At 38.4% G+C, this 25,658-nt stretch overlaps 1 protein-coding gene across 3 annotated transcripts in view; it reads right to left on the minus strand.

The window, feature by feature from the left end:
* Positions 1-25,658, minus strand: part of PEX5L (peroxisomal biogenesis factor 5 like) — a 117,038-nt gene that overhangs the window by 13,554 nt on the left and 77,826 nt on the right. For 2 of the 3 annotated variants that reach the window (XM_056359129.1, XM_056359128.1), the window contains exons 2-6: positions 16,937-17,048; positions 14,883-15,092; positions 13,639-13,762; positions 12,377-12,473; positions 6,163-6,258 (exon numbers count right to left, since the gene is read on the minus strand). In XM_056359129.1, the coding sequence (XP_056215104.1) occupies positions 6,163-6,258; positions 12,377-12,473; positions 13,639-13,762; positions 14,883-15,092; positions 16,937-17,048 (639 nt within the window). The remainder of the gene's footprint in view (positions 1-6,162; positions 6,259-12,376; positions 12,474-13,638; positions 13,763-14,882; positions 15,093-16,936; positions 17,049-25,658) is intronic. The other variant, XM_056359130.1, reaches the window with a different exon arrangement.

Here is a 25,658-nt window from a genome sequence, read left to right on the forward strand (position 1 = left end):
AAGAGTAATGGCAAAGGTGTTTGCACAAAAGAATACAAATGTTTGAGGGTTTTTTGACATAGTGGAGAGATCTTAATATTGCATCGCATATGTGCTGGTGAGAGGAATCTATAATAGATTATAAAATTGTACAGTAAGATTAACATTCATCTCAAAGATAAGAGGGGAAAAATATACAAGAGAAACAGAAATGATGAAAAAAGAATGAGATTTGGACCATTTGGACTGGTGTAATGACCAGAATGAGGCTACTGCGGCTACTAGAAAATGATGCCAAAACCCAGAAATAGGATTAAAAAAAAAAAAAAAAAAAAAAAGATGGGAGAATCCAAGTTAAGGTGCTACTTTTTTTCAGCCTCCACATATTAGTCATAACCCCTGAAAACCAGTTCTATAGCAGAATATATGCTCAGCATTACCAGCACTTGCCAAATTCTCCAGTTCCTACAAGGTCATGGCCAGAACCTCAGTGAACTGACACTACTGAGGACATACTTTCTCACCTTATTTATGTCAAAGACAACAACACAAATAATTCTACTGAGGTTTAGCCAGAACTATTTGAGAGCGAGGTGCTAATCAAAATTAAATAAAATAGTCCAGATAGTTTGTCTGAATCTTCATTACAAGACTGACTGCTTTGCTACTGCTCCACAGCCAGGCATAATTTGCAAAAACAGAATTCAGTCTGTGATAGCATGGCTTGCTCAATCCTCCTTAGGTACTTGGAAAAAAGAAAGCAGGCTTTACTATACCTAGAATGAGTCAGCAATGAGTACATTTGAGACTAGGTGGGAAGGGCTAGGAGGACTTGTGCCGGCTAACATTGGGTCTGGTTGCTTATGATGACAAGGCTCTTTATGAACGGCAAGGTGTATTCCCTCCAGAAACCTAACAGGCATTTCCCTTTGGTTCTTGCTGTAGCATGTGCCTTCTAGTACCCAGCACTTTCTTCCCGGAGACTCAGAATTGTCTGAATTATGCAATTACTGGCTCTGTGAAGGTACTTGCTATGTTCCTCTGTGGACTAGGAAACAAATGTGAATAACTCACTCCTGGAGAGATTTTACTCTTTGTATTAGAAGCAAACAGAACTTGACAACTCTGTTACGCAACAACTTCCAAGGTTTCAAAATTTGCTTTCGTTCCAAATTTGAAGGAAATATGGTCTTATAAATAGCTGTGAGATTGTGCTGAATTGTCCACTTAGGGTTTGAAAAGGCTAGGATAACGAATCAGATGATTCCCTTTTTCACTCTTATCAGCCGTGACCAGAGGCACTTGAATCCCTTAAACTATCCTGCTCAACAGATGTCTCTATCAACTGTTTTGCATTCAGTGCAAATCTGCACTGCACTGAAGAAAAATTACTTGACCATGTTTTTACTAGCAGTAATTTTGAGATTCAGCATGAGGAAAGGAGTGGAAACTTCCCCTTCCTATTAATAAGTAAAACTACTGAAAATTAATTAATAATGCCTTTTAAAACCATTAATGCATAGAACTAATTATATATATATATATGATGTATATATTGGAATTTTTGTTTTGTATTTTTCCCACAAAAATCCCTTATGGTTTGGAAACACATCAAATCACATTTCTGCAGATCATAAGCAAGCATATAAGTCGTTTTAGGTCTTAAGTTCAAATTCTGCTACTTAATTGCATGCATATTTAACATTCACACAGAAGTTCACTGTGTGCCTACTCCACTTAAAAAGCTAATAAATTACCATGCATTCAAGTAGCCACGCTTAACGTCTAGCTGTAGGGACTCAAAGGTGGAGGAAAAAATTTAATGGGGAGATATCTGCTTTGCTATTATGCCTTTCAACTCATCATATGCTATTTGGACACAGGCCAGGACCCAACTGTTATTTTGCAACTATAAGCAAAGATTTTCTTGTTTGGGCCAAATGGGCTCAAGCCCCAGTGACAGCTTTCTAAGTACTCCAGCATGAGGAGTTGCTGAAACTGGTATGGCAAAGCTGCACTGAGCGACTGGATCCGACACAGTCATGGCACCTGGTAAACTGCTGTAATACTGCCCTGACAAATACCGATGTCAACAGCAGAGCAGTTTTAATGTCCTTGAGCAAGAGGACCGTAAATATTACACAGTCTTTCTTAAAGCCCCAAGTCTATTTCAGCTGTCGTTAGTAGCAATCTTTTCATGGTCTTCAGTGGCAGGAGGGTTAAATTAGTATGGAGTGTTTCTGAAAATGTGCTTTTGCATCAAGACTGCTAGATCTAATTTTAACTCTATTTGCTATGTGGCTGGTGCCAATTACCTCATTTCAATGTTTTTGCTACCTTAATGCTGGCAAATTACTTTGGATGTACCAAAAGTCTTCAGACCAGTTGAACACGTTTTACACATTCTCAGATCATCTGCAGCAGTTAAGTGGAACGACGACCAGGAAAAACATTCGTACCATCTGACTACTTCCAAGCAGAAAATTCTGCATTTTGTGAAAGAGGCTATTTTTACTCTTAGTATTTAAAAATATGCTGAAGCAGTTAAACAAATGGGAGCCAAAGTATTTCCAGGCTTTTTACTTCCTATGATACAGTTAGAGGGGGTGGGGGGTGTGCTTTCTGAATACTGCTAGCTGATTTCTAAACTTACCTATTTTCATAACCTTTAGAATAGAATTTTGTTTATCCTGTAATGCCAAAAATTAATTTGCACTGTTCCTTCTTGACCAATGCATAAGGAAGGAAGGTTCTGTGGTTGTTCTTTCTTTGAATTACTGCATCGCTATACTTTTCTATGTGAAAGACACAGTAAGTTAAGTTTATGGGCTAACTACATAAGAATTCCTTAGGTGATAGCTTCTCAAAGCAAAATTTGAAATACGCTTTTTTAATAAAGTTTAGAGATAAAAAATGTATGTCAAGGCAAAGACTCCCGTTGTGACTTGAGAGAGTCCCAAATAAAATGCATCTGAATGACTCAGGTTCCTAGATTCCAGTTTAAAATGTAGTTCAGGCAGTCTTGGGGACATCTGAAAGGGATGTCAAAATAGTGAGATGGGAATACCATGGACAGATACAGAAAGGATTCTAACCGGTGTTCGTGGGAACCACAAAGCTGATGATTCCAGACTATGTTTTCCTAGGCTGAAATAAATTAATCCCATCTTCTTCCTACTATTGTCATATAGTTTAGCTGTAATATGTCCTGATGCTTCATAACAGTATATTATGCAGCAGATGGCTCATGTGACATGGTGTTGTAAATAAAATGATGCTGAGAAGAACAGCTCAGAACTTCTTTTGTGTAAACTCACAAAACTGTTTCATCTGCAGTTTAATCTCTACATCAGGGAAATGTGGAATAAGAAAATCTCAAAATTGTTTATTTCTATCTCTAAGACTTTTCTCAGTTGGAACGTTTTGCACTTCCTCGGTTTCATTTTTATTTATTCTAATTCATTACCAATAGGATGGTAGATAATAAACCAATCTTTTTAACAGAATATAGGTACAGGATGGATCTGAATCCCCATGCAGGCATTTAAAAAAATTCAGAAGTACCTATTTTTGATAAAACACAGCTAATTATTAGAAAGATTACATTAAAACATATTTGGAATGGCACTTGGAAATCATAAAGACTTTAGGCTATTTGTGCTTCCCTCACATGTATAGCAAAGGGATGAAGCAGAAATCAAATCCGATTTCCAGAATGACGGAAAAGGCAGTGAAGTCTGCAAGCAAGCAATCACTGCAAGTGAATCTGGACCCTATCTAATAAGAAAAAAAAGCTAATTTACTTACCTCTTTATTCTTAAAAGATTCCCCAATGACATAAACATCTTTAAACCTTCTTAAGAAAGAATTACCTCACAGATCTTCATTAATCTCGAAGTTTGACATCTTAAAACCATTCCCAAAGCTCTGAAGTGAATAATGGGTGGAGGATAAAGTTTTGTGTCTCCATTTACTGAATTGTTAATTAATTCCTTTCGAACTAGGCCACAAAGAACCTGAGATTTCCTTCCTTTTCTTGATCAGTTTTCTGGCTAATCTTACCACTTGGAGCTTTCCCAGTTGAGGAATATTACAGAAACATTCAAAGCCTAAAAAATGAATTTTTGAACTGTATCTATTCTCCGCTTAAGAAAGTGCTAATCTTTCTGAGATGGGCTGCAATTTATTTCGATCACTCTAGCTTTCTTACCGCTTCATTTTAGCTAGGATGAAAATTCAACTCTTTTCATATGCAAATGGAATAACTGCTCTATAAGGTCTTGAAGAGTCCTTTCCTTTACATTTAACTAGCTGGACCAAGTTTCTATTTTAAGCAGAAAGTATAATTTAAGACTGCCAGATACCCAGTTAGGGAAACATTTAATGAGATTCCTTTTAATAGCTGGTTTTGAGACTACAGTAAAGTATTTTAACAACCTGTCTTTGTTTCCTCAGAATGACCTTTTAACGTGCAGGGCTTTTTTTAACAATACATTCTCCTCCTTACTTTACTCTGTAAAGTAATCCAGTAGTGTCTTGTAATCTGTTGGCCTCAACTCATTCTTCTTCCTGCTGAATGTCTGGGAACTCTCCATCGCACGTGGTGTCTGGCAGTCACAAGAGTACTGACACCATTTGCTTAACCACTAACCATAATGCAGAGATGTTCATCATCAGATTCCCTGTGTCGCAATCACAGATCACAGCACGATGTGACCCACCTTACGGATCAGTCTGCAGTGCAATTAGGAACAACTTGAGCATTTTAAGCAGTGGCAATTGGAAAGCAGGTCTCTCCTTCCCTGCCAGGAGCAAATGTGTACTATGTGCAACATCAAAAAATCTATTGTGTGTCACCAGCAGTTGTTTATAAAGAATCTATTTGATCAAGAAAAGCAATGCACTTAGAAAATACATTAAAAGTGCATTCAGTGTATCCTTTATAAAACAGCTAACTTACTGATTGTGTCCATTTTAGCCTTGTACACTGAGAAGAAATTGTGTGCAGTGAGATCCTAACGAAACCATGGTAGAAACCATGCAGTCTTACCTTAGTGTATCGTGAAAAAAAAAAACCCAAATCACATTAATTTCTTAAATAAGAAATTCTGTTTCTAGATAGAAGCCAGCATATGATTTAGGCCTAGTTTTGTTTGTTATCAATCAAAATTAGTCTAGAACAGGTCAAATGCCAACATTGGAATTACAAGGAGTTCGAGGAGTATTAAAATACAGATGCTAAAATTTAAATCTAAATTCAAATATCCCTAAAGTGTTCTAGATTTCTGGGGCCAAATGAGACTGCAGTTCATTCTAGAAATAATCAGTTTTCAGGAGTCTGTTTCATAGCTTTATCCTTTCCACCCTAAAAACTCATTTCAGTGGCTGTTACATAATTCAGCCTGAATTCTTGCTTTTGGTAGGGTGCAGCTGTCTTGGCTTCTTGTGGCTGGTGATGGGATTTTGAAGGGTTACCAACTGAATCCCTGAGAAGATATGACGTTCAAGTTAGATGCTTAAGCGTAATTTTTTATTGGATTATGGTAAAAAAACTGTATGCCATCTTGTTTCTAGACAGGGTCAGGATTTCAACTGCAACTAGTGTAGGGCTACACTCAAGAGGCATTTTTCATGTTGGAGAAGTAGTAATAAGTGAAAAAACCAGAAATGCAATAGGACAACTACCCAAATGCCTGCATCTTTTCAGACTAAATTGATTTGTCAGGAAATGCATGGTTGCTGCTATATGTGCAGTTATCCATTACAGCAGGCAATCATTCTATTTAACAATGATTCTGAATTCCAGTTTCACTGTGAACTGGTTTGTGTCTGAGCTTAAACAACTGATTGCACACATTCAGTTGCTGGGGAAAAATATCTTTCACTCTCACACTTTAACTTTGGAAGTTCTTACATTTATGGGGATTTTTTCTTGACCCACTTGCTATAGCAATAAAAATCACGCTTGAAAAGTTGGTTCTGTCTAATCTTCATTTATAGCTAAGGTTATTATTTGGGTTTTTTAAGAGAGAAACAACTCTCTTACGTGGGTAACTCCAGGAAACATATCTTTTATCTGCTTTGAATAATTCAGTTTTGACTTTCTCCTATATGTGTGCTGCAAGATGAATAAGAAATCTGTAGAACATGAACTGAAAATGAAAACAGTAAATGAAGCAATACCTCAACAGCTGCCTTTGCTCTTTCAAATTCCTCCTCCAAGGAGTGATTTCTAGAGAGAAGAGGCCCTCCCCAACGCTGCTCCTTAGTTGATCGTGCCTAAAAAATAAAAGAATAAATCAGAAAGGGATGATATACTCTCTTCCACATTTCTGAGTTATTTCCTTAATTGCCTAGAGCCCAAAGTGGCTTTTTTCTTGGGCAAAACTAGTTGTGTTCCAGCATGAATTCCTCATAATTCTCTTACAGTGTAGCAGAGATCATTCCTCATGGGAAACAGAGTAATTTATCTCTTTGAACTTTTCTTTTCACTCAAGATGTGTGAAAGATAAAGAGATATTCTAGGAAAGACAATGCAAGACTTGGTCTACAAAGGGAAGAGCTGACTGTTTTGTATAAGACTTTCACCTTAATTGTTCCTTCTACTGTATTATGACTGTGGCAACATATTCCACTCACTGTGCTCCAGGAAGAAAACTTCTCATTTTCCCTGGACATTTTGTAGTTTTCTTTCAGGTTCTGTTTGGGTTCACATTGAAGAGCCAGGTTTGCTATGGATTTCACTGGAAGGACAAATCCTTTTGACAATCAGCATTTCTCTCTTCTGTATCTTACTATCAGTCAATCCCATTGGAATTACAGAACAAGTTTCTCCCTGTTCTTTTATTATTTTTTTTTTCTTTTCCCACAAAAGGCATGGTACAAAACCAAATAGATTTCAATGATGGCACAGAAAAGCACAAAGTGCCCTAATCTCGCTAAACAGAGCTCTGACTGCTAATCCCTTCCCTCATGTTTGTCAAAGCTTAAACTCATTAGCCACTTGTCTGACCATGGTCCCAACTGCATTAATTTACGTGATTACATTTCTGATGACTGTACTTGTAATATTCAATTTCAACGAGCCACATTGCTAAAAGACTAATTTTGCTCAGACTCATTGGGCTCTATCTGCAAGTGCTGGAATGTGCACCGCTGGGGTGAAACAACCAACACATTCCTGAGTTTTCGTATGGGTAAATGTGCAATGTGTGGTCAAACAGGTATGTCTGTGTGTGTACACATGTGGGTTTTTACCTAAAAAGATGACATTCATTTGTCAATCTAGCCCTAAAGTTTCTGTTTTGTCCCTGAGTTTTTGGTCTTTCTGGTAGAGATTGATGAAAGAAATGTATATTGGGTTGATGATACACTTAGGTTTAGAAAAGAATGATTCAACACGTGGGAGTGGGGGGGGGAGGGCCACTGTGCGTTCTTCTGTGTTGGCTTCTGAACGTTGTTACAAGTGACAGGAAGCACAGAGCATGAGGGAAGGTCTACAATGAGCATCGTTGTTTCTGCTTTCACGTCTTCTACCTCTGGGCCATGTTGTTTGGTAAATATTTTTTTCTTCTGTGAGGCAGGAAGAGATTTCAGGTTGTCATTGAAATCATTCCAAAACCCAGTCCTATACACAAACCAGTTATTTTACTGATTAATAGAATTTAGGGCAGAATAGATAACTGGTTCAAATTGTCTGTCTATACATCACATGATGGTATTTGTCACTCAACCTGCACAGGATGAAACTGACATTCCACAGAGAAGAAATTGATGTTGTCTGGAATACATGTCTTTGAGGAAGGTGCTTGGGTTTAATTTGAAGTTATCAAGAGACCTTAATCTTATCACTTTGTTTGCAGAATTGTTTAATTGTCCTTCTTGTTTCTCTTATTAATTTTCATTTTGGTTTCCAACTATCATTTCTTATTCTCTTTCCAGTAGTTTAAAGCACTTTTTAGTACCCCTTATTTTCTCTGCAGATACTGATGACTTCAATCAGATTTTAATTGTCTTTTAAATGATGTAAAGAGACTGAGATCTTAAATTTTCTCATTATGAGGCATTTTATTCAGATTTCAACCTTTTTTGTGTCTCTCTTTGACTCTCCCTCTTTGCTTTTTTTATAGCTTTATTTTTTCATAACCATACAAACAACAAAAGTGAACTCTATATTCCAGTATCTGTCTTGCCATTTCTCTATACAGCAATCAGGCGATCTCCTATCTCCCACTAATTATGTCTGCTTCTACACGCTCCTCTTGCCACAGTACTGCACAGGGAGCACTCATGTTGATATCCTCGTACACTCTGAGCCATGGATTCTTTTCAAATGGCCTTCCAGCGTAGTGTTGTAATTAGAGCCTGCGGCCTTGTTCTGACCGAAATGTATCATTTTTCTAGTGACTATGTTGGAACATGTATTTATACAGATGTCTTGGTCACTAGCTCACTTTCATGACTGCCTTATTCACATTTTTTTGCATTCCACTGTTGCATCATACACAAATTTTATCAGGAATGCTTGCATATTTTTTTTCAGATCAATAATACTGAAGATCATGGTTTCTCTTCGGAATCAGAGAAGAACTCCTATGTGATTACAATTCCTAGTAAATAATTAACGTTCTTGACATCTTAGGTTAGCCAGTTTTAATCTGTTTTAACAGCTGCTTTATTCATATTGTATGGTGCTAATTTAAAAATCAGAACATGGTATGTTAATTCAAACATCTTGCAGAATATCACACAGCAACATTTATCAACCTGACCTGTAATCTGATCAAAGAATTAAAGCTGGTTTTCTTGACACAAAACTCTGTTGATAGACATTAATTGTGTTCCTAGCCTTTTCATTATTTACGAGTTGGCTCTTGCAAACTCTTTGATTACTTCCACTTTTTAATCTTTTGTTTCCAGTGACTGCAATTTCCTTAGGTCAAGGACAATACTGTAAATAATGATGTTCAGGCTGAGTAGTGCTGCAGAAAGGGAAAGTGAGCTTGCTGGAGCAGTACAGAGGCGAGGAGGAAGAGGACAAGGAGCACAGAAGTCCTCTCCTCTGCCCCATGTCCGAGTATACTCATCGTCCGCGCATAATCCCTGCAGAAATGTACTTTCTCCTCCATTAAATGCACAGCCGGAAGTCAAAAAGTAATTAACAGAACCCACATAAGCTGCATTTGCATATCGACAATGCAGAGTCATGTTCTGAGTTGTGATACCCAGGAATGAAAGACCCCACATGTAACAAACACGCTGCCTTTCACTAGTGCAGGAAGAGAGGGGATGGGCATGGAGTGCCAGCATGGGAGAACTTCACACCTCCAGCTGGTGATGGGGTGTCTCCCATAAGGGGAGCCCAAGGTGGGGTATGGGTCAGGGTGGAATGGGTTCGTCTGAGGCATGGACACTCTGCACACACTGTGGTTTGATATGCTCACCACTCTACAATGGAGGTGCTGTAGCTGATCACTGGCTGCTGTCTTCAGGGACAAAATCTTCCATTCCAATGCATTTGCACACACTTTCCTGTGTTTGTAGTCTGCTTATGTGCTGTTGGACCTTAACTGTTGGTGAAAGGCTTAAATTGTAGTCTTAACTTTTGAGCAGGTCTTCAAGTAATGAGCTAAATCTGTCCCTTGTAACTCTTCATTTCATTAGAGTAACTGGCACATTCAAGGAGAGCTGGGGCCATTAGTCTTACTGTAGGTATTTGGGAGAAGTGAGGAATAGATTTTGCATTCTAAATATTGTTGCTGCAAACTGCAGATTTCTAAGGTTTACAGGCTTTTGTTATGTCTTTGTCTAAGAGTGCTGACATAAAAGAGTTGGATACAGTTGTTTAGCATGTCAGCGGTTTTGTGTATGCATTCTGGGTGGGCAATAAAATATCTAAAATGCCCAGGGAGGTATTTAGAGAGTTAAAACATGAGAACATTTTATGCATACATAACTGAACATATCTCTCTCTGCAGTTTGTAATTATAAGGGAAAAAATAAACCTTCAAAAAACCCCAAACACTGTAGGATATCTCAGTACTAATAAAAGTGTAACAAGGAACTTTCCCAAATGGTAGATAAAAGGAAGAACAAAGATACTTTGGGCCAATGCAGTTTAAGAGTTCATAATAGGTAACGTATGATGTGAGTATAACACTGAGAAGCAAGACAGCCACATTCAGTGGCAGCCACCATGCTATTGCCCGTTCCAGCCTTCAAACACATTTCTTCCTCATTAATTCAAAGCTTGCCTTTGTGCTTTTGTATTGGCATAAGTGCTGGTAAACACAGGATTTTGTTAAGAAGATTGCATAATTTTAATGAAAATATGACCTAGTTCCTTAGCATTTCACTTTGAGGAACTAAATCTAACATGTCAAAGATGAGTGATGAAGGTGATTGTCTGAGAAAGTGCTGATGGAAAACTGCAGTGATTTTGACAGGATTAAATCTGTAGGGTATGGCAGAATCCATTGCATATGCAAAGGTTACCCTTAAATGAGACAGACAAGATCTATAGAGGACAAAGTATGGAAAACATATGGTTTGATAAAAGCTCTAACGTGATTTCTTTTACATGCAGATTAAGAACTCCGTCAAGACAGATGAGCCTGTTTGTTGGGAACTGACAACTTTGACAGTCCATGTATAAGTGGGGTGAAGCAGGCAGTGAATGAAAATACCAAATTTCTAAGTAAACTACAGAGAACAAGAACGCAATCTCACTTCAGGTAATTTCTCTGCACTAATTACTGGTTTAACAGCATTTCATGACTTGAATAGATCACAAGTTTGAAAAAAAAGCAGCTTATGATAAAAGAAAACAAAACAAGATATGAATTATACCAGAGCAACAGATAAGAATTTTATACTCTGCTTCTTTTTCAACTTGTTCAACTTCACACTTCATTTTTATTTTGAAATACTGGTCATTTTACACAATAGTATGGAGCCTCCACTGACTGAGTTTATACTGAATTACAACTGAGGATTTTTGCTTCTGCAGTTATTCTAGTGGAAGATAAACAGGAAATAGACCATATAAAGTAAAGAAGTTATATACTAAATTTGTAACTGCTTTTACAGAAAGCCACAGCACTTACATTCTGTGACAGTCACTTGATTTATGCACATCTTGGTTAAGCACAAACTTGCTGGCATTTAGATCTATTAGGCTGAGGAACAGCCTCCTAAAAAGAGGTTAGGTGTACTTAAAGATAAGATCGATGAAGCATGTGAAAACACACTGCCCATCTCAAGTGGATGATATTATGCAACAGATCTTTTCCATTACTAAGATGTGTAAATATATTGCACAGAAAGAGAAGGTATCATGCATTACAACTAGTATTAGGCTTTCCAAAGTGGAAAAAAATCCTGTTTGTAATGCAGGGAAGTAAAGGAGACTTTTCTCCTAACCAAAGCACAGGAATGGGTCCTGATAACAGTTCTATTTCTGCAAAAACCAGTGCAGAGTCTCAGGAAATACTTTTGGCATTGTAGTATCTCATTTTTCCATTTTCAAATGAGGCTATTTTTTTCTATTAATTTCCAGATTTTCCATCTGACAGAAAGCTTTTGAAGTCCAGGCCTAAAAATAGCTGTGGAAGAGGAGAAAATTATTTTCAACTAAAAGTTAATCCACCAGTCAACTCTCTCTTCCCCCTACCAGTAGCATTGGCTGAACTTGCAATCATTCAGTTAAAAAATAAGAAGCAGGAAAGATGTATAAGCAACCTGATCTACGTGAATGCATATTGAAATGTATGCTTGTACATATATATGCATACGTACATATCTAAAACCATACAACTCAAGTAATAATTTCCACAAGGTCCTGTCCAATATACAATATGACAGTGGAACTGGGCAAATCTACAACCTTCAGCTCAGAGCCCTCCGTATTAGAGTTCCTTTTCCAGCAGAAAAAAGTCCTTTGACCACACTGCTCTCCCACCTGTGGAGATAAACTGCTAATGAACGTTGGTCTAATGATTCCTTCCTGTATTGTCAGCCATTTCCCAATTCCGGGGATTTCTGTTGACCAAGAGACCTTGAGGACAGTTATATTGCAGGCAGAGTGAACCATTAGAAGTTTGAATTTCAGAACTGGAAGAAGGAAAAACCCATGACGCTATAAACTGTAGTTTCAAGTCTTTCTGTACAGGAAGGTGACAGTTCACTGCAGTATTAAACCCATGTTTGAGATGCTGGCATAGTTAAGTGATTTTCGTAACATAATTTGGAAGCTGTGTGAAGATTCATCTGTATGAATCTTTTAACTGATGATCCTGAAAATATCTCTTAAATAGTTCTTCCATTATGTGAACGGTCAGCCAGTGGGATAATTCATACTTGTCTTTTAATTATTAATAAATCTGCCAAGTCCTCTTACCTGTGTTGCAGGTGCAAGTTCTAATTCTGATGTTGAATCAGAGTCCAAGGCACTCTTGACATTAGTCAGCTCAGGCTGTGATCTGTTTTCTGTGGACCTAAAAATAATGCGTTTACATATTCATCACTGCACACTAAGATGTGCTGCCTTGTGTCTTTCAGGTTCAGAAGCACATACTGATTAACTAGGTTATTTCTTTTAACTGAATTGTTTAACTTGCAGTTGTCAAAAGTGCCTGGATCCTTCTCAGTGTTCCCACCCTTAAGCTTTTCAGTCGCATGCAGACAATAGCTAATACAACAGAACAGCATCAGGCCTGACTCACCAGTAGAACCCTGGGTATATACTGGTGTGAAACTAGTATAATGGAATGAAGGCTTTGCCTCTACCACTAGGCTTCTGTTTCATAGCCAGGCAAAATGAGGTTATGCAAGGATATCAGGCTGTACCTGCAGTCAGTGTCTAAGAATCAAGCACCACATTACAGGGGTTCATCATGGCACATGTGCATTTTTGTGCTACAATACCCTAATATTCTTTCTCCCTAGAAAATGAAACCCTGAAGACCAAAATCAAGTTAACCGAGCAAAACTTGTGTAAAGCTCTAAGTTAATGAAACACCCAGATAAAGGGCAGGTTAGGATACAGGATAATATAATTTGGTCAGAAAACTGCTTATAATGTACGAAAATGCTAATTATGGTCATGCATAATGTAGTAAATGAGTGTTGCTTATGTATCAGGAAGGCAGAAGAATTAGTATACATGAACTGTTCCCAAAAGGCAAAGTCCAATTCTTCCCTCATTTACATCCCCTGCAATTTTAGTTGGACTGTGTGAAAGATGTAATACTTGGCTTGGGTGTTTTATCTTGCCTCTTCCAGTTATACACAAAAATTCTGCCCTCTTGGTAGCAAAACCAAGATACACGGGATATCCAGTGACTGTCAGATCACTGCCACGTATCCTTTTTTAGTCATTTATCTCACGTTTGTAGTTGGGTTTGGATCACTGCATGCATCTATAGAATTCTCACCAACTTTTATTTATTAATTGCACCTGCTACTTTTCACAACATTAAAAATTGCTGGCAAAATGTCATTTTGTAGTGCACTTGCTTATGATACATTGTCCAAAAAGTCTGCTTAAACACATTTAATGTAATCATAACAGATTCAATAATACGACTTGTTATGGAGTATTTCTGTGACTTAGGAAAGCTGGACTGGAAATATTTTTGTAAGGAAAGCAAAAAGTTGTACCATAAAAGCTCTTTTGATGGAGCTCTAGATGATGATGTTCGCTCTGCCGAAGGGTGGACCTTGCTACTCCTGTCTCCGTGAAAACTGACATCGTCCCATTTCTCTAGCTGTGTCTGAATATCAACTGAAATATAAGAAAAGAAAATACAAATCTTCTAAAGAAACTACTGCAGAAATTTTTATCTCCTCTATTAAATGTATGTTATAGAGAAAATGGTGCCACTGAAGACTGGTTTAGCTAAGGTCCAATATATAGAAATCTTTCTGGCTGATATTCTGTGAAAATAGTTGGGAATTCACAACACTTTCCTAAATCTATTACCATTCATGGTCAGAATGTTAGTGGAACTCGATTTAAAATCAGTGATTTGTATGTAATTTAGATCTGTTTATGAAATTATGCTAACTACTTGATAGTTTGGGATATTTTTAATTTCCTAATTGTAGTCAAATGGTAAAAATAAAACTTCTTTTAGTGAATATCGTTTAAAAATTACTATGTAGGCAACTGATATTATTCAGTCATATGCTGGACTTGCTTTGCAATACTCAGATGTTCAGCTCCTATTTGAAGATGAAGTTCTCTAAAAGAATTTCTGTACTGATGAATGGAAAATTTGCTACCTTGGTGCAAATTACATTTACCTTGCAAATTTCTCAGTTGCGGTGCAAGTAATTTAGTCTGGATGGAACTAAATTAAATTCACCTTTTCTAAAGCTTATCTATAGATCATGCTTGGCAGGATATTGAGTTGTGTTTGGGATTTTTTTTCAATCTGTATAAATATAGTTCTTTTGTCAAGAATGGATTTTTTTTCTTTGTATGCATAGATACAGCAGTATTTACAAATGCAATGTGTATTTCTGACACCTGCATTCTGAAAAGAACATCCAGTATGGGCTGCCTCTGGTTTCTGTCCTTTACCAATTTCTCATCATACCCCTGTAGATTTTTCTACCACTTTACTCACCCTGCCTAAATTCTTTTTTGAAAGAATCCTTTCAAAACTTTATTTGCACATTTAGTGACAGCTTAATAGGTATAATGGCAAAGGCAAAATGTGTTCACAGTGTTTCAAGTTTAAAGTGCTTCAAGTAGTTTATAATGTGAAACAATGGTTACTCTCTCTGCTAAAATACGATGCAACAAAAATTCTGATGTTGCTTATTATTTTTTGATAGTAGCAAGGAGAAACTTGTGCTAAGAAGGCTATGCAGCACTGAGAAAATAGCTACACTCTTACCTAAATCTAGTGAAGACTTGTCTGCAACTCTGACAGTCTGGACTTTCTGCTCAGTATCCACACTGATAAGGTCAGAATTGTCTGTCTTCTTTCTGTGGGTTGAAGCTTTTAAGCCTTCACTTCTTGATGGATTCTCTGATTTCTTTGCTTTGTTTTGGGTTTGTAAGACAGGTTCACTAAGATCCAAGAGATCCAGACCTGTTGATAATACTTAGAGACAAAATGTTAGAATTCAATGTTATTTTAATTCAAATAGCTCACTTTTAGAAAATTTGGTTTAATTGGACAAAAAAGTTACTATTGTGTTGGCATTTGACTAGAGTAGGTGTATATTTCCTGGCTAAAGATGATAACCAGCATATTGAAGTATGACTAGGGATTTCAGGTGCTAAACTGGATGCAGTTTTAAAAAGCTTGATTTGCATAAAAGGCTTCTCCTCTGAAAATCTTAAAGACATCTTAGGTCTTAAGTTTATGGCCTTACGTAAGATTTTCTTATGTTGAGAGGGTTCCCTGTACAATTAGGCTTTTAGATAAGATTTGGTTTAATCTTACAATTTATCAAGTACTGGTAACAGCTGTTTAGGGCACAACTGTTGTGCCACATGGCATTACGGAGAAAGCTGTAGTAGTGGACTTCTTGGGTTATAAAGGAATAACAGTGTGTTTAGTAATGGTTTCTACCATTGTTGCTCTTTGTCTTTTGGGGTATAAATATTGAATATCATTATAAATTCTGCTGCTATTTTTATTAAGGACTACATCAGTATGAAAGGCATATTCAGTCTCAGCTCTTCATTTAGAAGTTCCTTAAAAAGTAACATTTAAAATTCTTTAGCACATAAAAGACAGAAAAACTTCTTTATCATTGTTTTATAGGGCAGGTGATTTTGACAGATCAGTTTGTATTATCTCTTGCAGTGCTTTACCTGTGTTCTTGGTAAATCACTGCATTTCATCAATCTTCATAGAATAAAAATATTGTATTTTGTTATTACATAAATCTAATTACCCCCCTCCCCCACAATCTGATAGATATTCCAGGCAGATATAGGATCTACAGATACTTACCTTTTTACAACAAACACCACTCTTAAACAACCTGAAATATTTCTATTCATGCCTGTAGTATCTCTGACTATATATATAACAGGAAAAAATATCATTTACAATTGTTATTTAATTCAGTGTTCCAGTTTTTGTTATTAGAACTTGCATTTGCTTTAGACACATTAATTAGATGTGAGGGTAATCACCCAGCTGTCAATTATTCATTTAATAGTTTGCATGTATATAGATTTTAATTAAATAGCTTCTAACAAGCTAAGTCGTTTTAGGAGATAGCAATAGAACATAGTAGTGCTATGCTGATTTTATTTTATTGCAATTGATCTGCTCAACTGCTTTGATTACCTTTGCACAAATACCGAATAGGAGGAGGCCAATTTCTAAAAACACTTCCAAAGGACGGTATACTTCAAATACAATTCAGTATAATTCAAAAGGCTTTCATTCACTCTTACTTTTTATTATCTGCTTTACCATCTCATCACAACACAAAGGAGCTAAAAAATGTGTTAGATCCTTTCACTAATAAAGAATCCAAATTCAGCCTGAATAAACTGTTTTGATCTCTCTTCCCTTTTCTCTGACATCCCACCCAAGGTTTTATTAAAGAAAACCTTTCTACAGTAGGAATGAGTTTGGTAAAACCAGACAAAACTTGGCTTTTCCATAGGTTAAAATTTTGCCAAAACAAAGATTGAGATTGGTCAAACTGATATGTACTTCCTTTTGAGCTTAAACAAGTTCCCTTTAATTCAGCCCCAGAGATCTACTGGAGTACTTGTGATCTGGATCACAGCAGATTTGCCCTCAAACGTAATGAACAAAGGTTCTATAATAGATCAGGCAACTATAATTTAGTATCAGCTCATAATTTTGTGTAAAGAGTAACAAATCAAGAAACAACTTGATAAGAATGTATTGTAATTAAGATAAAACTAAAATTCTCTCTCTCTTTCTCTAGTGAGGGATAGTAAAGAATTGTTTACCTGCAGTATTTGATGTTACAGGCCTTGCAACAGCTTCTGGTTTAGTTTCACAGAGAAAGTCGTCAATGGAAGGGCTCAGAAGGGGTCTGCTTTCTTGCTGCTCATTCACCAGCTAGCAACAAAAAACCCCAGGGTCACAGAGTGTTGTTGGGATGCAGAATTTAAAGAAATAAAACATATTCTCACAATATCATGCACTTTATTTTTGATTGTGAGAGAGTAAGATACCGCAGTTAGAAGAGGTACAAATAACTGGGCTTGAAATAAAAAACTTGAGTCACTCTTTTGTGGCAAAAATTATATTCCTGTTTTACAAACTGCACAAAAATAAAGCAGCAAGATGATTTTTCCATAGCAATTATTGCATACTATTGCTTATAGGGCTAAAGTATACAAGGCCTGGTGTAAATCCTTAAAATCAATGGGTGAAGCTGGCCTTCTCTATCACCAGGAGATTAAGCAGGGCTTTTTTTTTAGTATTTGGAAGTGGTCTTTTTTTCATAAGTAACATGCCTCCCCACAGAACTTCCACAATACCGTTTCATCTAGCGAATATGCATTAGCCCATTAAACAATAACCTGCTGAGACAGAAAACACTTCTCTGCAATACAAAGACATATGAGTGACAGTGGATGGAGCCTGGTGAATGTATGAACTTCCTTCATGAGTTTTGACCGTGAAGATTCATAACACGGTTTTAATTTATGAACAATTTTCCCTTTTAATTGTAATTTTTTCAATGCATTGGTTTTCTGCTACCTAAAAGAAATCTATTTCAGGCTTTTTCATGTATTAGGGATTAAAAAGAGGAAACGTAAAAACAGTCTCAGAAATAAAAGCCTCCTCTCTGCAATCTATCTCTAGACCTAGGCTGAGCTGGATGGATGTCTGATGGTGCGGCCTGCATTCACTTATCTTTAATAATGTGAAAACATGTTTTCCCCCTGACTGTTGCTTTCATCTGGAGCTTTCAGCTTTACTTTTACATTTGCTGCTCTCCTCTCCATTCTGTTCTCACTCTTTCTATCATAGAATTTTCAACATTTTCCCTCAGATATATTTGAATTTTAAAATTTAGGATGCTAATATGGACTAAAACTGGCAAAAAAAGGGTATTTACTCAGGCTCAATTTATATTTGTTAATTACAGGCATTTAGGTACTCCAGTAGCAGGATTGCCTCTAAAGTTATTAAAGCAAAACAGCTTAGATTCACTGTTGTTTAGTACTTGATTTCTGTGTTACAAAGTTGCAAGAAAATACCAAAGCTATTGAAATAAAATAATCTGTTATTTTGATGGATCAAACACTTAAGCTGGCACCTAACACTGACTGCCTGTATAATATGTGCACTTATTCATTTGCACTAAAATACCAATTTACATGAGTAACATGGAGGCCAGATGAGTGATTGCCTGCCCAACTGTGTGTAGCAGAACGTGCAAATGTGGGCACTTAATTTAGAAATCTGGCAATGATACTGTTCCGAACTCTAACTCTGCACATGATAAACCCATACTGCAGATGGAATTTACAGGCGACTTAATCATGTGGGTTTTTAACTCTCCGAATTGATTGTCCAGGTTGCTGTCTCATTCAGTGCACAGAAGTTACTTGGTTAATGTGGCGAATCTTAACACTTGATTGGCTGCATTTATACCAGCTGCACACCTTTGCTTTCCATTAAACGTGGCTTTTCAGTACCCACAGTATCCCTGGGTCTATACTTTTACCTATATAGTGATATTTAAGACTTAAGAGGACCTTATTTTTCTGTTTGTGATTTAGTGACAGTCTTTACTCATTTCTATTGGTGAAAAAATGAAGGTGGATGCCTGGTAAATTCTTGTCCAAGTTATTTTTAATATTTTTAAAGTTTCTTTATGATCAAGTCCAGATATCAGTAAAAATTGCTCAAATATATTTTTCATTTTGCATTTATACATCCTATTCTAGGAACTAGCATTAGTAACAGCCACTGCATTTTTGCAATAAGTGGCATATTTGGGTGAACACAGAGTCCAGCAGAAGGATTGCCAAAGCCTCTGGATCAGCTGGATCTTCAATGATCTATTCTGTGATATACTAACAACATAAAGAAAAGTCCTCCACCATTTGCAGGGGGACAGGAGGGAAGAAAGAAGAGGTTCTATAGGAATCACCGTAAATGTAAAACTTCATGGGAAATAATCTGTTTCTACATGTATGAGAGTGTATCAACAGGGTATGTTGTCACATGAGATTTGGGTGCTTATCAGGTTTCCTATTACACTCTGTGGATATTTTCTTTAATAGGAAATAATGGGGGAAGGAGGGAATGAAGAAGGATTATGAGAACCAAGGCAGCCAAGATCAGTCACTGCAGACAGTGAAGAACAGAAAATCTGAAGGCAGACTGGAAAGGCAATTTATTGCCCAAACCTGTTGTAGGAGTAAGAGGATAAACTCTTGGAAGACCAGCAATAATGCTAAGATTCAGAGTCATGGAGAGGAGGGAGACTAGAATCAGAAAATAACTTAATTTCTCCAAGGTGTAGCTGAAGTATGAAGTAGCAGATGTCTGGCAAATTCAAAGCTGATCATCACATCCCTAGAAATTTCATTGTTATATTGTTTATATAAGATGTGTTCAACGACAGGCCTTCATTGGTTTGATACCTGCAGTGTATCAAAGTCCCTTGATAAAATTCTAACATCAAACTGAAATAATATTGGTGGTAATATCCACTTCATCAATTTTGCCAGCAAACACCAAGATTTAATTTTTTACTAACTTTTGTCTTTCTGCTGCATTTGAAGCATTTTTATTTAATTGGAAAATGAAGTAGGTTCCTCTTCTCTGACTCTCGTTGTGAACACATACGTTAAATTCATCAGAGATGGGCCACTCAAATGATCAGAGGAATAAACCCCACATTTTACAGGGAGTCTAAAAGACTTTGACTTGCTTAGGCTAACAAAATGAAGATTGCGTAAGAATAGAATAATTCTTCATGTATAGATAAAAGGAGAGTAGTTAGATGTCACTGGAGGAGGAAAGTTATTTCAGCTATAGAGATAGGTTGGCACGACAACAAAGAGATCTAAATTGGCCATGAATCGATCTGGTCTGGTAATTAAAAGAATCTTTCTAACTATCACAGCAGTGAAGTGTATGAACAGTGTTCTTTTTAGGGTAGGGGGACAAAAAGCCTACCTACTTAAAATGGCTTTTGACAAGCTTTCTACATGGCTGTTTATAATGTGTTTGCTTTTGAGAAGTGGACTGTGGCCCATAGGGTCCCTCCCAATCCAGTGTCCTGTGTTCCCATGACTAAGGACTGGAAGCTCTAGGAGTGTCTTATTAAAAGGATAGTTCCTGTGAAAAATAATCTGCTTTCAACTGAAATATCTGGGTCAAAACAGGTAGCAAATACATGATCCATTCTACTGATTCTCGATAAATACAAACTACACATGTATAGAAATAGAACATATTAGAAAAATATTATTTTATGTGAAGCAGATATTTAATGATTAGTCAAACCTTATCAGGTTAAAGAGTGCCATGAACTGATATTTTTACTGTAGGCAAGCGTGCAGTGGGTAGGTTTCTGACTCTACCCTGTATGCAATGCCACTTGGTAAGCCCTCGGTCTCACACTTTTGAATTTCATTTTGCTGTCTCTTATATTGTACCAAATTTATCCCTAGTTTAACTCTGCTCAAGTTATTAGAGTTATATCAGGCATGAATTTGGAGTAGTGCTATAAAACATTCATAGGATGAAAACTATTATCTATATTAAAGTAATAATTTATGGTTCTCAAGCACCTTTCAGGGTGAAAATCACAGAACGCTTTAAAACATTCATGAATCAAGCCTGGCACCGCCACAGAGCTGAGAAGTATTATCTCTGTGTTGCAGATGAGAGAGGCAAAGGGAAATTAAGAAAGCCACCCGACGTCACCCAGCACTGGAGGAAGTGGCTGGGGCGCAGGAGCCAGGTGCTGGCAGCACTGCATCGTACTTGGGCATGCAACAGCTGTACATGTGCCAAACAGCATAGTCTCAGCATGTGAAGTTGGTGATTTCTGAGTACTAGTTTAGCTTGCAAATCCCATAAATTTTTGCAATGGTGCTAAGAACTAAGTTTTTCTTTATAAAATTCATTTTAATTAAAGAAAAAGCTCACATGCACTCCTTTCACTGAAGGATATCTAAAATCTGTGGAGGGTGATATTCCCTACTGCTTATACAGCTGAAGACACTCATCCATGGTACAAAATACTCCTAAATTCAAATTAATGTGCTGTAACTGACTTCTGCTGTTGTTTTCTGCTCTGCACAACAGAAAAGGTGCTTTTTCTCACCCCAGCACTGCTACTGGAATGTTTTGTTGCAAAAAGCATATTACGTGGGGGCCTGTTGGTGCTTTGGGTGAGATACTGAAAGAGTTAAAAGTGTCATCCAATGGCTGATATCAGCCCCACTGCTTAAATGTAGTCAAAGGAAAAATTATTTATCAGAGATGTGAGACGAGGCGCAGCGGCTGTGCTGGAGGCCACGGCTGCCATAGTGCCCCTCAGCCCAGGGCACTGAGGGGAATCACCTGGTCCCCATTTCCGTGCCCCGTCACCTGCCTCATCCCCAGCTGTCTGCATTTATTCAGCTGATGTACCTTATTACCTGCAGCTGCCCTTACCGCTGAATTTTGCTTTCCCCAGTTGCAGTTTGGTCAGTGGTCGCTGTGAGGAGGAGGAGGTGGTGGCAGCTCATGGTAGTTCCCTCGCTGGGTGATCCTCAAGCTTGAGAGGGTAGGTGGGAGCCCCGTGAACGGTGCTGGTTTGGGGTCAGAAATGCTCAGGCCTGGGCGTGCTGGGGCAGGAGAGGAGGTGCTGCTGTGGAAGAGGCACGCCGCTGGCCCCCTGAAGGGTGGCGGTGGCTGTGAGGGGATTTTTTGTGCCGATGCCCAGCCTGGCTTTAGCTTCCCTCAGTTGCCCATCTGGCACCTCTTCCTCTGCCCTGAAGTCACCCCTAAATCCTCCTAGGCCTTATTTTTCTCCCCTTGCCCCCGCTGAAGCTCCCTGCTTGGGAAAACAGGCAAAGCAGGGAAGGTAAAACCCTCCCGGAGCCTCAGCCCTGGAGCCTCCCCTCAGGCCTGGCCCTGCCCCAGGGAGCTGGCGCGGGGCGCAGCGTGCCCAGCTGCTGCTGTGGGGGCAGCTCTGTGGCCCTGGAAAACCAGCTTTCTGCTCCTCCTCAGGGCCTAACGCAGGGGCCTCTTGTGGTGCTGGTGGGTGTTTTACTATGCTAGAGACAAATGCGCCATTATGTATGTATGCATGCAGCGGCTGCTATGGCTTTGGTTTTGCTTTGCTCCCAGCCTACATCTTATGTTGCAGTAAGAGAGTTATGAAATTCTTAGCGAGTAGCCTGATTTAAAATCAAAATAAATAAAAAAGCGGGGTGGGCAGTTGACAGGCTCTGTTGTGAAAAGTTTCCATAGAGCAGCTTTGCTTGGCCTTGAGGCAAGGGAGCTGGAGCAGGCCCGGTGCTGAGGGGAAGAGCTGGGAGGCCAGCTTTTTACTCAGTGTCACATTTACAGCTGATAATGTTCACCTGCGTGTCCTATCCTGCTCATGGCTGCAACTGCTTTGTCTGCTTTCCCCTCCTAGAGCTCTGGGCTTTCGCTCTTGGAGTGCTGGAGTGGGCTGAGGCCGTCAGTAAGGTATGGTCCTGCCGTTCCATTTCATACCCTTTGACCGTGCTCCTGATCTTGATCCATTTGCAGTGCACGATGCATGCTGTTTTGATTGTGTTTTTTTCCAAATGTTAGTAGGGCGTAACACAATGCTAGCCTTTAAGATAAATTATTTGTAATCTAAATTGTGGGGTTCCAGTCAGGCATAGGCAGCTAATTAGCACCTATGTTTTGAGCACATAGTGAACTAGTTCTCTTAAATTAAGTGCCTAAACTCCCACCATGTTCAAGAGGGAGAGATAAACGCCTAGAAAAGCAACTCCAGAGGGAGATCCTGGCTACCTAATTTAGGCTGTCCCTCAGGAAACTGTCAAAGGCACCTAGCTTTCCCACTGGCTATATATGGAACGTATTCTAAAGGGCTGGTTCAAGAGGCACCTAAAACGTAGATGTAATTAGCTATCCAAGTTAGTTGGATTGGTTTCTACCCATTTTGTCACCAGAGGCTGACTGAATTACTCAATGCACTAATTTAGGAAGTCCCATACTACTAATGGGTAATCCCCTGTACAAATAATCTCCTGGGCACTTGCACCTTTTGCTGTACTGCCCACTCAGCGTGCTGGTGCGCGTGTGGTTGGGCTGCTGGCTGCATCAGTGAAATGGTCTGACCTAGAAAGCTCAGGGTGTGGTACTGAGCATGGGAGAAAGCAGCAACCTTTTAACTCAGATTTTCTATTGGGGAAATTCTGTTTTTGAACTTTGAGAAACTTAACTGCTGCTTGAGTGAGACTGGACAAATAGATGAAAAAGTTAGATTAATTTAAGTAGTTTGTAAGTTTTACGCTGTTCTTTTAACTTAACCAGACGTATCTACTAAGGCACCAACTAACTTCAATCACTAATTATTTGTATGATACATAGCAATGGCTTCTTGATAATGGGTTCTCTGCACGCAGCTGGCACAACATGATCTTTGATGGCACTCACTAGGATTAGTGGAAACAAGTGAAGTAATTTCCACTAGCTATCTATTTCTAAAAACTGATTAGTGGGAACCACAAGTAGAAATTGAGGTTATTGTTCTCTAGAGCGTAACTGGAAGTACTGACCTGACAGTTGTCTGCAGATCACTATCTTAGCAGGATAAGAACTGGAAGACCTTTTCTGCTTGCTGAGGGAGGTTTGGAGAGGGAACTCCTGACAAAATCACTAGTCTGGGGCTGGTGCTAGAAGTTCAAATTGCATGAGTTATGTTTTTCTTCACCCACTGTTCTAGCATGTTTATAAATATTTCACAACCCAAGTTATCATCTCACACTTTATTTACTATTGCGTAGTGTGATCACTGCTTGACTTTTTGCATCTGCCTTGTACCAGGTGGTACTAATTTTTTTCTCTGTCATTCTGGTGTGAATTCATGTCCCAACAAAACTGACATGCCAGCCAAATATTTGGTTTTCACAAGAACAGAGAATCAATTCACACAGCACACAGTATAACTGACTTTCACCTAATGTGAATTGCAGGAAGCTCTAAAACTGAGACAAACTGATTTCACCCTCCTGTGAGGAGCACTTTGGTGTTGCTGCCTTTCTGAAGACTAGTCTTGCTGAGCAGGTGGTGACTGGTACTCTGTTGCCAAGTAGTAGGAAGTGAGTGGAGTGGCCTGTGGATCAGAGGCACTGTCTTACCTGAAATCTCACAAGCCAAGTCACCCACTGGGGCTTAATGCAAACAACTGTCATAGGGTTTGTGTGAAGTCAGAGGAGCTGTGGGAGGATTACTATAGACACTGTATTGGATATTTAAAATCACAGGCCAGCTGTGTTGTTTAAAACCTATGCTTCATGCCTAAATCAGTAAATGGTAACACGTTTATGTGGCATCTTCATAAGCAGCAGTTGCATTGCTTGATGATAACTTGCTGTGACCGCTGTATCACAGTGGCATCCTACCTGCGTTTGTAAGTGATGACCTACGTGAGTTATGGTGTATTGTTGCAAGGTAAAACTAAATATCTCACAGTTTACCATCTCTGTTCCTCTTGGTCTGGCTAAAGGAAATTAAACATGAGAGTTGTATCTGGTTCTTGTGTTTTGGCCACACTCCAGCAAGGCACTTAAGCGTGTTCTGCAGAACGCAAGGTTAAGCATGCGCTTAACTGTCTTGCTGGATTATGGGGAAAGGGGAGGACGTTTACACTTGTCATATTTTGGCTGTGACTTACAGTTTGGCCTTTGCTACTCATAAAAATGTGATTTACTGTAAATCTGCATGCTTTATGCACTTTTAAAGTAAAAGAAGGTGTTTACTAAAACAAGTGCCTTGCTTTCCTGGGTGTTGGAAGATTTTATTTATTTTCCGTTACTTGGCTGTGTGTTGTCTTTGTGGTGTTGCCCTGCAATTTGAGTTCTAGCCTCTCCTCTTCCCCATACCATTGTCTGAACTGGAGAACTGCAATGGTAATCAAGACAAAATTAACTCATCATAGATGCTTAGAGATCCTTGAAGTAATATGGTCACTAAGTTAAAGAATGTTCCTTTAAAGAAATTATTTCTGTAATGTTAGTTTATGGAAGTACCTAGTCTGTACTCCTAAAATGGTCTGCTGGTTAATTGAGGGATTAACAAATTTAATATGTAAGCTGAGTAAATGCAGGTTGGAGTAGTCTTGTAGAACAGGAAGGCTACAGAATCTTAGTTACCTGTTGAGAAAGCCCTGAAGAAACCTACATTGTAGAAGGAGGCACAAGTGTCGTGATAGTGTCTACAGGGAACAAACAGTAATTTATGATGCCAGATTTTGGTTTCTGTATCATTCATTGAATTTACTTCTTCTGTGGCAACTCCAGCTGAAGAGGAAGTCTGACTTTGAGAGCCACAGTTCTCAAATGCTTTTAAATAAGATGCAGAGGACAGCAACTAGAGGGGTGCTGTTTCACTCACATTGCAGGTATTATATTTGTAGTCTTGCAGCATCTCTGGGCACAACTATGATGATTGCTTACAAAATACTACTATTTCATGTTTTTCATTAGC

The sequence above is a fragment of the Falco biarmicus genome, chromosome 13 (assembly GCF_023638135.1).
Source record: "Falco biarmicus isolate bFalBia1 chromosome 13, bFalBia1.pri, whole genome shotgun sequence".
In the NCBI taxonomy this organism is placed as follows: domain Eukaryota; kingdom Metazoa; phylum Chordata; class Aves; order Falconiformes; family Falconidae; genus Falco; species Falco biarmicus.